Source organism: Achroia grisella, unplaced genomic scaffold (assembly GCF_030625045.1).
Source record: "Achroia grisella isolate CSIRO2021 unplaced genomic scaffold, CSIRO_AGI_Agris_v1 utg1496, whole genome shotgun sequence".
NCBI classification, from domain to species: domain Eukaryota; kingdom Metazoa; phylum Arthropoda; class Insecta; order Lepidoptera; family Pyralidae; genus Achroia; species Achroia grisella.
In genome coordinates this window covers 29541-45715 of record NW_026712646.1, presented here as the reverse complement: position 1 = coordinate 45715, position 16175 = coordinate 29541, and the positions used below count along the sequence as shown (strand labels likewise).

General features: G+C 46.8%; 1 protein-coding gene across 1 annotated transcript; it reads right to left on the bottom strand.

Annotated features, from left to right (window-relative positions):
- Positions 1 to 297: 297 nt before the first annotated feature.
- LOC131840863 (uncharacterized) lies at positions 298 to 3989 on the bottom strand. The gene is made up of 4 exons (XM_059189055.1): positions 3878 to 3989; positions 3551 to 3793; positions 2748 to 3496; positions 298 to 330 (listed from the first exon to the last, which is right to left on the bottom strand). Exons 1-4 carry the CDS (start codon positions 3987 to 3989, stop codon positions 298 to 300), a joined length of 1137 nt encoding a protein of 378 aa, XP_059045038.1.
- Between the last annotated feature and the right edge of the window lie 12186 nt (positions 3990 to 16175).

Genomic DNA, 16175 nt, shown 5'->3' with positions numbered 1-16175 from the left:
TGTTCTACTGAGGGATGGACGGGATGCGCCCGCGCGCGAGCATTAACTCCCACTCTCATGTAAAATCCGACCCCGCCGCCGCGGCCCCCGCGCACCGCCGCCGAACGCGGCGTGTGCCGTAGCCGGTAGCCAGGAACTACGGGCGCGAGCCCCTTCTTGCTCGCACGCAGCCATGTCTCATTAATGGCCATGATGTCGACCGAGTGGCGACTCAGCCAGCCAGCAAAAACTCATCGTGTTTAGTCCCTAAATATCCTACATTGAAAAACCCAAATTTAAAAAATTAATGTCGAGTCATTATGGAATGAGTGATATGAAATATTGATATATCTGCAATAACATATGAAAATTATGGTAATATAGAGTAATATCACCGATAACATAATACTTGGTAATATGTTTAAGTGTAAAATGACGCTGTGATGCTATATTATACATATAAATCGTGTTGTCATATACAGAATTAAATACAGAAAAAATATTGTACAATGTATTAAGACTTAAGATATTTGTCGGATAATAGTGTAGTTTGATTACATTTGAACGGTCATTGTTAAAACAATTTAACCAATTCTTATAATTGATGGGAAAAGGATATATATAAATTTCAAATATAGGTGTTTGAAGTTCCACAACTAATATACAAGAAAAATATACTCAATAGCAGTAATCTATTGGAGTATTTGGTCGAGAAGCCCGATATTAGGTCTTTTGAATGTATTAATCCTGGCATTTCTTGCCAGTGATTCAGTGCTTCTCGTTTGGTTATTAATTTGAGATGTCCCAGTTTTAGGCAACGAGGCACACCACAGAAGGGTTCGGGGCCCAGTTGGACGGTTTTTGCCCCTAACTTTGCCAGATGGTCGGCATTCTCATTGCCTTCAATATTTGAATGCCCGGGGACCCATCTCAGTATAATATTATTTCTGCTTCCTACTTCATTTAGTAGGAGGATACAGTTTCTAATAAGTTTAGAACGGATTTCGTACGAGTTAAGTGCTAGTAGAGCAGCTTGACTGTCCGAATAAATGTATATGTTCTGATTGATGTAGTTGAGGCTTAGGATTACTTCCAGACATCTAATTAAGGCGTAAGTCTCTGCCTGAAAGATTGAGGCGTATTTTCCTAAGCTTATATAGTTGCAGATTTTGGGTTTTACACCACATATTCCACATCCTACATCATCTCCTATTTTGGAACCGTCTGTAAACCAGACTAGGTCATGCTCTGAGTGAGACGGTGTATGGTTATTTTGCCATTCGTCTCTTCCAGATATTTCGATTTTGTAATATTGTACAAAGTTACACTCTGGTGCCATGTTGTCTTCAGGCATTCCCAGAATAGGATCACTCATAATCGAGTCTTGTATAGTTTTTATGGCCAGGGAATGCCAAGATATCCTCCTTTGGGAACTTATTCTGAGCATATTGGCTTTCGCCTTTTCCTGTATAAATAAAGGAAGGGGCGTCAAGTCCAATAATGCGTCTAGAGCTGCTCCCGGCGTGGTGCTCATGGCTCCTGTAATAATCAGACAAGCAATTCTCTGTAGGCTGTTTAGCTTGGTGGCAGCTGTGGGATTGGAGGGTTTTCCTCCACCAGATTGCGCAGGCATAGGTGGTAAGCGGTCTCACCACTGCTGTGTAAAGCCATAGGGCAATTTTGGGGTTGATTCCCCATCTGGTCCCCGCTACCCGTCGGCTTATACCTAGGGATGTTTTCGCCTTTTGAGTTATGTTGTCTATGTGTGTGTTCCATGTCAGTTTTTGGTCGAAGGTTACGCCCAGGTACTTGACTTCTTTGGAGCACTCTAATATTCTTCCATTTACTTTAGGCATGACAAGTTTGTCAAGTTTCTTCCTTTTTGTAAACGGAACAATTACTGTTTTATCAGGATTTACTGATAATTCATTTTCCTTACACCATTTAACTATGATGTTTAGTGCTCTTTGGATGCGGTCTGATATTGTTGTTGCACAGAACCCTCTGACCATGACTACTAAATCGTCTGCGTAGCCTTGTACCTCAAATTGGTTTTTGGTCATAACATCTAAGAGCTGGTCTACCGTTAGTAGCCACAGCAGTGGCGATAAAACGCCTCCTTGAGGGCATCCTTTGGTGGGTCGGATTTCTAACGTACTGTTGTGAAGAGTAGTTTTAATGGTTCGATTTGAGAGCATTGCTTTGATCCATTGAGTGGTGGTTTCATCCACTTTCTTGCGGATGAGTCCCTGTGAGATGGTCTCTATGGGCGTGTTATCAAAAGCACCCTCAATATCGAGAAATGCACATAGAGCTATTTGTTTGTCCTCAAAGGCCTTCTCGACCTTGTCGGTGAGTTCGAGCAAGGCGGTCTCTGTGGAATGTCCCTTGCGGTAGGCATGTTGATTCCTGTGCAGGGGAGCATTTTCGAGGATTGTAGCTCTAATGTGTTGGTCCAGAACCTTTTCCATGGTTTTTATTCTGAAAGAGGTTAGGCTTATAGGTCTGTGAGACTTTGGCTGCGAGTAGTCTCTTCGACCGGTTTTCGGTACGTAGGTAACTTTGACCTTCGTTAATGGTTCTGGTATAAAACCCCAGGCAAAGCTGGCTCTAAATATTCTTACCAGATAGGGAGATAGGATGTCAAGCCCTTGTTGTAACAGGGCCGGGAAAATTCCATCTTCTCCCGATGATTTATATGGCTTGAAAGATTTTATAGCCCATATAATTTGTTTTGGTCGAAAAATCCTCGCAGCTCTGTTCCACGCCTCATGGTTGGGCTGTTGTAGATGTGAGCTTGGAGGGTTCTCCTTATCTCTTGAGATATGAACCGAACCAGGGAAGTGGGTTGTAGATAGCAGCTGTAGAGTTTCTTCCTCTGATGTCGTATAGGTACCATTCGGCCTTTTCATAAGTCCAATTTGGTTATTTGGCGCCTTGGCAAGCATTTTGTGTAATCTGAATCCTTGGGGAGTCTGAGTTTTCTCCTCGCAGAAAGCACGCCATGATGCTCTTTTGGCTTTCCTAATTTCGCAGTAGTATTCCGTTTGGGCTTTACTATATTGGGCCCAATCGAAAGGTCCCTTTTTAGCCCTGTTGGATAATTTGCGAGTTTTCTTCCTCAGCTTTTCTAGACTCTTATTCCACCAGGGTGTTTTACATTTGGCGGTTTTGGTTTTGATGGGACAGTTGTTCTGGTAGGCACTTATTATGCCACTTAGAAGTATGTCCACAGCGAGTTCTAGTTCTAGAGGAGATTTGATACTCTTCGGAAGGTTCGCAATTAGGCTTGTAAGACTGTCTCTGTATTTAGGCCAATCTGTAGCCTTTGGGTTTCTGTAGAGTATGGGGTTTGAGTCTGTTGCAGCCTCAATTGTGAATCTGATGTGCTTGTGATCAGACATGGAGTTCTCATTGCTGACATGCCAATGAGTGATATATTCGGCCAGTTTGTCGGTCGCGAGTGTTATATCTAGTACCTCTTGTCTTGTGGCAGTGACGAACATCGGTGTGCACCCTGTATTTAGGATTTGAAGACAGTTGGTTAGTATAAAATCATCAAGTGACTTACCTCTGGTGTTGATGTCAGAGCTTCCCCAGTTTGTGTGATGGGCGTTTGCATCGCAGCCCACGAGGAGTTCGGCCTTGTGCTTACGGGCGTATTCCACCACAGGCTGTAGGCCGGTTGTCGGGTCTTTGATGATTTTGTTGTTTTCATCATGTCCAGGTAGGTATGCAGAGCAGACCAGTACTTTTGACCCTGTGCATCCAGGGAAATTGACGAAGGCTGTCACTAGGTCATCTGTACATAGTTCTGGAACAGTCAGAAAATCTAGTTTCTTATTAAAAAGAATGCATGCTCTAGGTTTAGTGCCAGTGGTATTAAAAAGAATATTACCTGAGGCATTGAGGCCTAAAGGCGTGGCTTTGTTGAGCCATGGCTCTTGTATCAGAGCAAGGTCCAGGTCGTTTTTGCGGAAGAGGTTTTCTATGACCGCTGTTGCTGCCATAGCATGATGTAAGTTGACCTGGACAATGTTGGCTCTGATACATTTCTTGCGTGTGGGCGTGTTAGCAGCTTCCTTTCGCCTTCCCTGTGGGACGTGGGCGTCCCTTTGGGTTGCGATTGGAAGCTGTGGCGCTCCTGCCGCGATCTTTCCGTCCCGTCTTGAAACTGGGGATCCTCGTCTGCGAGGTCCCCTTTGGCTGGGGAAAGCTGCCTCGGGCGGGTTTGGCGTTGGTGACTACGCCCTTCGCCGCTTCGGATGGTGTGGGTATTCCTGTGGCAGATCTTCCATTACCGTCCGAAGTAGGCTGCTGTGTAGGCGTGGAGATCCCCTTGACCCGGAACAGGACCTTTTTAAAGCCAAGGTTGACTTTATAGTCCTGTGTTTTGAGGAAGTCAACCGAAGGCTCGTCCAGAGATACGGTCAGGACTGTACCGTTCTCTTCAGCCTTACGGTTGAGTATTTTCCACAGTTCGGAATTTAGGCAGTCATTTTGGGACTTCAGCATTCTGAGTGCCTCATCGACCGACCTTGTCTCCGAACTGGGGATGAAGGCCGTTCCAATGGCTGGTTTGGGCATCGCTCTCTCGTCCAACACAGAGAGTTCTGCGTCGGCCCAGGGTTTTAGGGAGGGCGTTATGCTCTCCAGCCATATTTTGGTCGGCTCATTCTGGCAAGTGATTAGCAGCCAACCAGGTTTGAAACTGCAACCTACAAATCGAGGGCCCTTCCCAGCTTCCGTGATTTTGCCAACTTCCCGGAGAACTGAGGAGCGCACCATGCTCATCATTTCGTCCGTCATTGGGGCCGTGTGTCGGATCCCCACTCGGAACGATTTGAGAGCGTCCTTATAGGTTGCAGTTTCCTCCTTTGCGTTTACGTTCGTCCCTGTAGTCGTTACGCGCTGCTTGGGTGCAGGCGTTCGCAACTGGTGGGCCGTATTCGTAGAGCGCTTAGTTGAGCTACTAGTGACACTTGTTGGTGCAAACACCATTGGGCTTGAAGAGCCACCTGGTGTCACAAGTGCCTGGTATGTGACTCTAGGTGTCTGAGGTACAGTAGGCGCTGGTGACTTTGCAGTCTCCGCTGCCTGGGTACCTTTCCCGGTGGGCGTCGGTTGCGGCTGCACGCGAGGCGCTTTGTGCGTATGCTCCTTTGGGGACACCTCCTCTGACTGTGGGCGCTTGATGGATCTTACCTCTGAGGGCTGGTCTCGCATTGGCTTCCGGCAGAGTTCTAAGGCTTCATCAGCCTTGATGTTGGCGGCTATTAACAGTTTTAGGCGTTTCCGCGCTGCTCCTGTTAACCTCCTTCGTTTTGGTTTTGGCTTTGAGTCCTTTTTGGGCGTTAGACCTAGGTCATCCGTCCCTGTAGGCTCAACAGCCATCTCCAAACAGTTTCCGTCATCAGATGAAAGTTCTACTGCAGCGCCTCCCTAATAGTCGCAAAGGGCAGGGTGTTGAAGGCGTTCTTAATGTCTAGAGAGACCGCCAACAACACCCCACCCTGGGACGTCGCCTCTTCCGAGAGGGAGCGCACACGCGAGATCGCGTCTATCGTCGAGCGCCCCTCTCGGAACCCGAACTGCTTCGGGCTGAGATCGGGACCTACCTGAGACAGGTGTTGGACGAGTCGGCCCGCCAAGATTCTCTCGAAGAGCTTGCCGATCTCGTCCAACAGCACTATGGGGCGGAACGCCGAGGGAACCACCGAACCTGCGGGGTGCTCCGCTTTGCGGAGCAGGACCACTCTACCCGCTTTCCACTGATTGGGAAACCGTCCCGACTCCAGACACGCGTTGAACAAGCGCCGGAGTCGGTCCCCAAGGGTGTTTAGGGCCAAGGCCAGGACGCGGCCGTGGATACCATCCGGACCCGGGGCGACATTCTTGCCCCGGAGTTTATCCACGGCCGCGGCGAACTCCTCCTCGGTGATGATAGGAACCGCAGCAGCGCTGACGCCGCTGGCCTCTCCATCACTGCCACGCGGCATCATCGGAGGAGGTGTGAAGGGAGGCTGTCTCGGGAACAGCTCCTCCAACACCCCCTCCAGCTGCTGCGGCTGGAGACCCTCTGCCACGGGGGGCGCCCAGGGGCGTAACTTGCCCCTGACGAACCTATAAGGGCGCCCCCATGGATCCCTGTCCAGGGTCTCCAGGAGTTCTTCCCTGGCTGTCTCCTTGGCCCTGCTGATGGACAGCTGCAGAGCTTTCTTCCTCTCTTTGTACTGCTCGTACAGCTGTGCTTCCTCGTCGGCGTCGCGGCCCCGCCTGAGTCGGCGGTGCCTGGTGTACCGGCGGCGGGCGGCGGAGCACTCCTCCCTCAACGCCGCTATCTCCTCCGACCACCAGTACACCTGACGCCTAGGAGGTCGAGGGCCGGCTCGGGGCATCGCCGCGTCGCAAATGTGCGACAGAGCCTCACCGAACCAGCCCACCTCTACGTCGACCTCCACAGGCCCCTCCGGTATTGGAACCCAGGCCTGGACGATGGAAGCCTCCATCAGCACGTCTTTATCTAGACGTTTCAGCACCCATCTGGGGAGTTGTGGGACATTGCTCTCCCGGCGACCAGGGTGCAGAGCTTCGGGTGAGGGGAGAACATCTATCCGAATATACCGATGATCGGATAGAGTCTCCACCTCATCCAATACCTGCCAGCTCCGCACCCTCTGTGCGATCGCTGGACTGCAGAGGGATACGTCGATATGCGACTCCCCCTGCTGTCTCACGCACGTGGCGGCCGACCCTCGGTTCAACACTACCAGGCCGGCCGCGGCCGCCCAGTCTTCCAGGACCCTGCCTCGAGAGTCGGTGATGGGGGAGCCCCATGCCGTGGATTTGGCATTGAAGTCCCCCATCACCATCATTGGACGGGCCGAGTATAGCTCCAGAGCGGCCCCCAGCCCGTCCATGAACGGCTCGAACTCGGCGAGAGTCCTGTTCGGAGAGAAGTATGTCCCGACAACGACGGTTTCCCCCCAACTCACACCTATGTACCCCGCTCCGCCGAATAGGCGGCTGACGAGCGGGGTCGCGGGGTTGCCCGTGCCGACAATGGCCACCAGGCCAGAGGTGTCGCCGAACCAGTGGTCACTACGTGGAACACGATATGGTTCGGCGACCACTGCAAGGTCAACTCCCCACTGCGCCGCGCTCTGCAGAAGCAGATCCTGGGCGCGCGCGCAGTGGTTGAGATTCCCCTGCAGGAGGCGATGGATTGCCATTATTAACCGGTGTCCATCACCTCAGCCTCTCCCCGGCGGCCATTGCCGCGGGCCGACGACAGTGCGGATCCCCTCGCTCTCTTGGACCGGGATTGGGGGCACTTTTTGGCCCCCACCCGGTGATCGGCTGGGCGACCCGCCGCTGCGCAAACCACGCAGTGTGGAGTCGCCATTGTGGCCGGGTTCTCCACACCGGTAGCATAAGCCACTTCGGTCTTCCTCGTGCGAGCACCTTGCCAACACGTGCCCGCTCTCGAGGCACCGATAGCACCGGAGCGGCTTCTGCCGCAGCAGTTCCGCAGCGGCGGACACCCAGCCGATCTTGATCCGGCCTGCCGTCGTGATCCGCTTGACCGCGGCTAGTGGGGCCCGCACCCAGCAGGTACCCAGGCCTGACGCACCTCGTCGAATTTCTCCGACCTTGACGGCGGCCGCCGCACACTCGCCCTGCTGGGCTACGGCGGCTGCCACCTCTTCCCCGTCAGCCCGCCAGCCTCCGCCCCCGGAGCGAGGGTAACCACCACAGCCGCTGATCGCGGTGCACGCAGTTTGGACGGTGATGGCGGGGCCTGCTTGTTCTTCCTTCCCTGAGAGGCAGCCCCAGAGCTCCTCTGTGTGCTCTGGGTGCTCTGAGTCTGTCTCTCGGGGACGGTGCGGGTTTTACCGCCCCGCTTCACCACCGTGTTCCACCCTTCTTGCGCGCGTCCCACGCCCGACGGCGCGCCGGCTGCTGACCGTCGGAAACCGGACGGTTGGCGGGCTGACGCTTCTCCAGACGTGGGAAGTCTGCACCCCGACTTCCCTGCAGATGGGGAGCGTCCCTAAATCCTGGTCCCCCTGCGCCAGGCAGACGTGACAGAACCTCGTACTGCCCGTCGCTTTGAAGTGGCGGGCGGTACTCAGGGCGGATAGTCGGCGCCGGGGAGGACTTGTCCAGAAGGGCCCGCAACTGGATGAAGCCCTTCCTCATCTGTTCCTCCACCTGGGCCGAAATTAAGCGGCCGGCCGACTCCAAGATGTCCGCCCTGAACGCCTCGACATCACTCGGCGCAGGAACCGGGGCTGTGACGCTCACCTTCGCCGGTTCCTTTGAAGCCGAGGGGGCAACTGAAGGAGTCCGGAGCCCAGACCCTCCCGCGATGAGCAGATTAATTTGCTTGCGAAGCTCCACATTTTCTTTGCGGAGCTTCTCAAGGTCCGCCATTACCTTACTCCTTTCTGCTGCCCAAGAGAAGGTCTCGTCCACGGTAACACTCGGGTCCAACCTTTCCGTCATAATTAGGATGCTTCCGAGGTCCTCCTTCAGCTTCTTTGTATCGACCCCCTTGATATTGCGGCACTTGTCAATGGTCGCCAAGGCCGTGCACAGCTTGCTCTTTGCCTCCGCCCTGTAGACAGTGATCGCTGCCGGCTCCTTTGGGGATGGCTTGCTGCACATCACCTCTTTAGGGCGAGCGAATACCACATCATCAAGGGGCTCTCCCCCTGCAGACTGTTTTGCCGTGACACCGCCGGCGGCGAATTAGGTCCTTTCGCACTCTGAACATTGAGGGGCGCCCCCTTCCGGTTCGACGGACAGGGTATTTTGGAGGGTTGAACCCCGCCACCCACCGTCACGGAGGGGCCCGACCCATCCGTATGTGGCCGTTTAGCGACAGCCGCCCTCGTGAGCCCGTCGTCGCGGAATACCAAACACCCGGACAACTCGTCCTCCACAAGTATGGAGCGCGTCGAACGCGTCGATCGCGTTGACGACGCCGATGACGGACGAGATGCCCGTGACCTGGGCCGCGAGACGGGCCTCGACCTCGCCGATTGATCCTCCATTTCCAAATCCGCCTCGGTTACTGAGTCTGACATGGACCAGAACTCAGCAGACCAAGGGGGCGGAAACTCCTCATTACCCCCCTCGGGGAACGGGAGACAGTAAGCTTGGTGCCTTTTTTTTTTTTTTTTTTTAACGTGTGGAAAAATCTTCAAAAGACCGTCACCCCGCCGGAGGGATGGCGAGGTGGTGTGTGGGACTTGTACCCACTAAAAAACCACACGGTGTACCTACGAGCGCCTATGCCGGAGCCAGGGGATTCGCAAGTGCATTCTACCCCAGCTCCGACGGCGACGGCCCGCCCTGTAGATGTTGTAGGGCAGGCCCCATCTCGTTTTGTGGTTAGGGCGACCTATTTCGCCCTACTCCATTGTGGAGGCGTGTGGGTACACGCACACACCTCCGGGGCCTTTGGATTGGGGGACTGCCTCCCTCAAGGCAGTCACCCCGGCCCCAGTGGGGGATAGAGGGGGGCGGAGTTGGATACGCCCCCACCTCTAGGCCTGGCTCTTCTGCGGCGGAGGGAAGCGGGACGATCTGACTCCCGCTCCCTTTCCGCCGCCTCCTTCCGCGAGATAACTTCCTCGCAGAAGGAGCTCACCGCCAGCCACGATCTCTCGCTACTGATCATCCTCCGAACTAAATTCGGCAGCGAGAGATCGTCCCCACTATTCGTGTGAGGACACGGCGCTCACTCTCAAACGCTGGACATATTTCCAGCGTGTGTTGCGCCGTGTCCTCAACACCTCCGCACTCGTGGCAGCCGGTCGTCGGCTCCTTCCTCGCCACATGACACAGATACCGCCCGAAGCATCCGTGCCCGGACAGTATCTGTGTCATGCGGTACGTCAGTGGCCATCTCCTATTCATCCACCGTTTGAGGATGGGACGGACAGCCTCGACGGTCCTCAGGCCGGCCGATGGACTGGCCAGCCTTTCTCTCCACCTGATCCTGAGGATCCGCCGAAAGTCGGATCTCCGCGCTTCGATCTCGTGACCAGCGAGTGCCTCCCCCATGGAACGTCGCTCCGCGCGCCAGTGATACACTGACGCGTGGAGCTCCGCTACCAAGTCCCACGGAGGAGACCCCGCCAGCAGACCCGCCGCTTCCCCGGATATGGTGCGGTAGCCTCTAATGGCCCTGATGGCCATGGCCCTGTGTGGCCTGTTAAGACAGGCCACATTTTCCTACCTAGGGCCCCCACCCAGATGGGGGCCCCGTACAGGGCCATGGACCGCACCACGCCGAGGTATAGGCGGCGGGAACCTTCTCCCGGGCCCCTCACATTTGGCAGCAGCCAGCTAAGAGCGCCGGCGGCTGCCATAAGGCGAGGGACCAGGTTCCGGAAATGAGCGCGGAAGCTCCAACGACTGTCCAGGTCAAGCCCCAAATACCTAATACAGGGCTTGACCCCCACCCTCTGGCCACTGACGACCAGCTGGGCATCCGGAGGTGGCGCGCGCCGAGGCCCATGAAAACATAGGACCTCGGTCTTCTCCAGCGCCACCTGGAGCCCAAGCCTCCTTATTCGGCCGACGACCAGCGCCACGCTTGCCGTGGCAAAGCGGGTAGCCTCCCGTAGGTCCCGCCCCCGGGCAGTGACCAAGGTGTCATCCGCGTAACACACGAGGTCAGTGCCCGTTAAAAGGGCGCCCCGCAGGTTCCAATCATACCCGATGTTCCACAGGATCGGGCCCAGAACCGACCCCTGTGGAACACCGCGTTGCATTTCCCTCGGCACTACAACGCCGTTCCGCCCCGTGCATAGCACAGACCTGTCTTCGAGATAGGCCCCGATCACGTCCCGAATGTAGGGAGGCGCGCGATGGTACTTCAGCGCCTCCCTAATAGTCGCAAAGGGCAGGGTGTTGAAGGCGTTCTTAATGTCTAGAGAGACCGCCAACAACACCCCACCCTGGGACGTCGCCTCTTCCGAGAGGGAGCGCACACGCGAGATCGCGTCGATCGTCGAGCGCCCCTCTCGGAAAAAGAAATAACTGCTTCGGGCTGAGATCGGGACCTACCTGGGTACGTAAAATTTGGACGAGTCGGCCCGCCACAAATTCTCTCAAGAGCTCGATCTCGTCCAACACTCACTAATTATAATAAACCAATATAAAATTATACTAATAAATGATATAAAAGTAATTAATTATTTCGGCCAGCTAACAAAGACAGTTATAGCAAGTGTTGCCAGTTGAGGGAAAAAAAAGACCATCTGCGATGAGCAGATCATCGCCCCATTTAGTAAACCGCTAAAAATCGTTAAATATTGCTCTGTGTTATTGGTAACATATATACGTACTTTCGTTGCTCCATAACAAATAAATCATAAAAGTGTGTTTATAATAAAGAAAATTGAACAAAAGTTATTAAAATACATACCGGGGCGAAAAATTACATAACCTCAAATATTTACAACGTTAATATCAAGAAATCGGGATATTTTTTACAACAAAACCTGGTGAGATCTAGTTTTACCGTTTTATAATTTAAAAATTAGTGAAGACGAAAGTAAACAAAGCCTAAACTCCAACAATTGGTTAATTATAAATCAGCTGATTGGATAACTGTGCACAGTACAACACAAAGAATATACTACTCAAGAGAAGAATGACGTCTCCGTATTAAAAAATTGCAACCACGACTACGCACTTATACTACTAGCGCCGTACCGGATTAGCACTGAATACTTTTTGAAGAAAAGCGAAATAGCGGGATATTTGAAAATTATCGTGGCGGGATATTTAAAAATTATTATAAATAATTGGCCCCCTTGGCGGGAAATTCAAAGTTTATTTTTAAATCCCGCCATTATTGACTGCCGACTCAAGACGGATCCGGTGGTCTGCGATGGTTGATAAACGTGGTAAGCGCGGAATGTAAAATATTATAGCTCGGTGAAATATATTTATCAACATTCTGCCGTCACTACGTTTACCATCCATCAGAGTCCTCCCGCCGGTGGGGTTAGATTTGTAGCAAATCACAATTAAAATTAGCAAAAATAAAAAAAAAGAGTAAATACATGAGAAATGACACATTTATTTAGATAAATATTAATAGTTCATTAAAATGATTATGCATGCTAAAAGCTTTCAATTCTATATCATTCTATTTTATACAGTAAAATAACACTGGAATAAATTTTAGTACTTTTTGAAGTAACAGACAAAATAAAGAATAATATGTTCTACAACAGGCCGTTACAGGACATATCATTTTTAATTTTGACGTTTATAACAAAATGCAATCTTTCATTTTTTTGATGATACTTTAAAGTTGCATATAAACAAATTAAAAATATTTATTTAATTTAATTTGAATGTAGCAAGATGTAGTTATTTTAATTTTTGCCAGTGCCTCAATCAGTTAACTTAGCATGCAAATTTATTATATATAGTTTTAATGTTGTGTAAAACAGAATTTTTTAATGTTAGTGTCAATAGAATAGAAAATCCTTTATTCAAATAAACTTACATTGAAGTACTTTTAAATAGATACCACATTTTTTTTTCAATCTACCGCTCATTCGGTAAGCTGTCTCAACACAAGAAGAATGAACAAGGAAATTGCGTGTTGCTCTTTTAAATAATTTTGTTGTAACATTACATTTTTAAGTTGATGTGTGAATACAAACAACCAAATAGCACTAATTCAATACTCAAATAGAGAAAATGTTAAATATACAACCAACTGGTTTAGAACTAAATAAGACTAAATCAATCGTAGTGATTAGGGCAGACCAACTACAAGAAGCATTCGCTCATGAGTATAATGGACGGACGAACATTGGTTTAACATTTATTTTTTGCTAGTTACCAACTTATTATAAAATAAATTATAATATTATGTCTAATATAAATAATTTATCTGATCAATTTTACAGTTAATCTCTAATGAGTAGAAACATTTAGCAGTGAGATATTTAAGTAATTTTTAAAAACAGACCTCAGTGATTTATTATTCAATTTATTATAAATATTTATACAGTATAAATAACTGTTACTGTCATAAGCTATATTCATATCTTTTGTAACACAAGATGGTTAATAAAGAAATTATAAAATTATTTTTATATTTACAAAAAAGGAAAGCGAGGAATGTGGTGTGCACAATGATTATATAATGGGTACATATGGTTCAACACATTCCGCCATATGTGAAGACACGCATATTTTATATTAATAATTATATTAATTATACTTCTGTAAATAGTTACATAATTACAGATAGCACATTACAGCGCGCAGTTAAAAAGTAAAAATTATTATGATAAAAGTTAAAAATGATTATATATTATTGTTTATATATCAATATTATTCTTATTTTAATGTCATTATGCTAATATATCAAATTCGTAATTCATTTTACCATTCATACCTTCAAACTCTTTTTTTATTGTATAATATTTCAAGACATTTCACGAATCAAGGCATTTTGTTCTTTGAAATGTTCTTTATAAATGAGTGAGACCTCATTTCATTTACATCTTTAAAAATTAAAACGAATGAGTTCACGCCTTAAAACATTAAATACAATTCTCATTTATTTTGTAAAATCTTCATCTTTCTTTCTAACGCTCTCTTTTTCTCATCTTCATCCATTTCTCTATTTTTAATTATAATGTACCTTTTAACACATATATAAAATATACTGTTTTGAATGTGCCGTTTATTACTTTCAAAATGATTTACACAAGTATTTAAAAAACTAAAATCAACAGAACCCAAAGATGTCATTATATTTGTTCGTATTTGTGGAGTGTGTGCATTGTTTTTCAAATAATTATTAATTACTATGGCACACTTTTCTACACATACTACCACATTTTTATTTATATAATTTAATGACGTGTTTGAAGTTTCATATTCCTTAAAGCTGGTAAATATGTGAATTGCTTCAATATTTTTTGTCACATAAATATTTAGGCAATCTTTACATTCATTGTGCCTCAGTTTCTTAAATATAAAACCGCATATATATGCACAAGCTTGACCTTCAGGGGTAGCTTGGTCCATTGCTTCCACTGTATTAGCTAATAATGTTTCTACATTATCAGCTGATACAGTATGTTCAGTATATGTTTGTTGCTCCTGTTCCAAGTTCGATGTTAAAAATGGGAGCAAATTATTTGCTAAAGTAGCACTGTCATCTTCGCAATTTGTATTTTGTCCAGAGTGCCGTAAATTTGTAATTATAGCCGTTTTAATACCTGCCACAAATTGGGAAATTGTCGGATTCGTATTTGACCCACAATAATATCGGATGCATCCAAAACAATTTTCTAAAGGGTCTTGATTCAGGCGACGCGTGGACAAGCTCTTGACTTTTTGGACCTGCAAATTATTCCACAACCTTTCTATGGCATTTAAAGTCTGTATCCATCCGTCTTGAGAAGGAGGAGTTGTCCTGCTACTTAGATATTTCATTGATGATATAAATTTTCGCATATCTTTATAAAGGGCTAAGTGAGGACTCCGCATTGTTAAGTTGCAAGAATATTTTTTTCCTCTACGCAGGTCAGGACTGTCCGCATTAATTGAATCAAATAAATCATCCATTTTTTTAACAAATGTTGCAGTCGCATGGGCTTTGTTTGGAAGTTCATCTGCAAAAAAATACTTTTAAAAGTGATACTGATTTCTCACAGTAATTTTTTTATAACAATAAAACTTATCGTTTTACTGTGAAATCAGAGGTTGAAGTAAGGTTGAAGACAGACTGGCGTACAAAGTGATTAAAATGGTATAAAAACTTTTATGTAAATAGGTACTTATGTACTTCGTCTGTCTCGAAAAACCAAACATTTATTTTTATTTTATTGTGTTGTAACCACTAATTTGCAGTTTTCAGGTATTATTTTTACTCATCAGACAATTGATTAGTGTTATTTTACAGTATAATTTATAATGGCCACAGTCTTTAAATATAATTGATGAGGGTGCTAAAACATAGTGCATACGTGAAGCTCTCTCGGAAATTAAATTGTATTGTAAATTAAACTTTATTTTCCACAATCAGCCTCATATCTGGGCCGTTGTACGTGTACTCTCAGATACTATTAAACTACATTTAAAAATTCATTTTATAGCACAATCGTTTTATGTTCATTTGTCACTCAAATTATAAAAGATAATAATTAAAAATAACCAAATTCACTTACTAGACGCAATTTTTGCTAATATACCGGCAGCAACAGAGTGACTAAAAACTTGTGCTGCAAGTTTCACTCTCATCTGTTGTTTCATATTAGGATGTATATGATGGTCAGTCAATACAGGAGCATAAACAAAATTTGCGTTATTTTTGTCTTGATTATAAAATTGTTCAATGTGACTCCATTTGACTATGCCTAAAAACAAAAAGAAAATTAATCAAAGTCTAACACCTAAAATTATTTACTAAATATTTGTCATATTTAAAATTCTATACCTACACTGTTATTTTATAAAGGTTACACCTGTATTAAAAAAACTGATACGTATATATTACTTACCTTTAATACTTGCATCTTGTGACTCTAAATCTGTTATACATTCAATATTATTCTTCATTAAGAGATTGCGAGTGCATTTTAATAAATGAGGTGGATCTAGCACTGTTACTATTTCCCTTTGATCATGTATGAAGTAGGGTTCTGCAGGTGAAGCACCAAGTGTTTTCAACACTTTCAAGTTAACGGTTGATAAGTCGCACACAGTTGCGACTATATTAATATTGTAATTGAAGCATTCCGTAAGTATCTGAAAGAATAAAACCAATAGTTTAGTAGTTGTGTTAGGTTATACATACATGTACGGTTATACTACATAAATAAATAAAATTATTACCTCTTTCAAAATTACTGTCATTCTATCTGCGGTTAATATGTTCGAAAAGTAAAATGCTATGGGCTGTTTCCATTTTTTTCGAATTCCCGCAAGCATAAAAACGAGGGCTTTATTGGCAACTGTACCGTTTCTACCATGGTTGCCATGGTCTTGATAGCCTTGTATTATATCATTTTTCCTATCATAAAATAAGTGTTTTCTGATACTCATCTCATCAAACGATAGAATACAGATGTTTTCATGACTTGTTTGTTGTTCACAAACATTCTTTAACGATACAAATATATGTTTGTTTAGGCCTGGTT

Bases quoted from the DNA above. Each gene is read 5' to 3' on its own strand.
- LOC131840863 (XM_059189055.1), bottom strand. From the start codon at position 3,989: ATGGCAGCAACAGCGGTCATAGAAAACCTCTTCCGCAAAAACGACCTG. The intron at 3,794-3,877 runs GTAATATTCTTT...TGACTGTTCCAG, and splicing joins TTTAGGCCTCAATGCCTCAG to AACTATGTACAGATGACCTA. The intron at 331-2,747 runs GCGTGGAACAGA...ATGTTATTGCAG, and splicing joins TACAACAGCCCAACCATGAG to ATATATCAATATTTCATATC.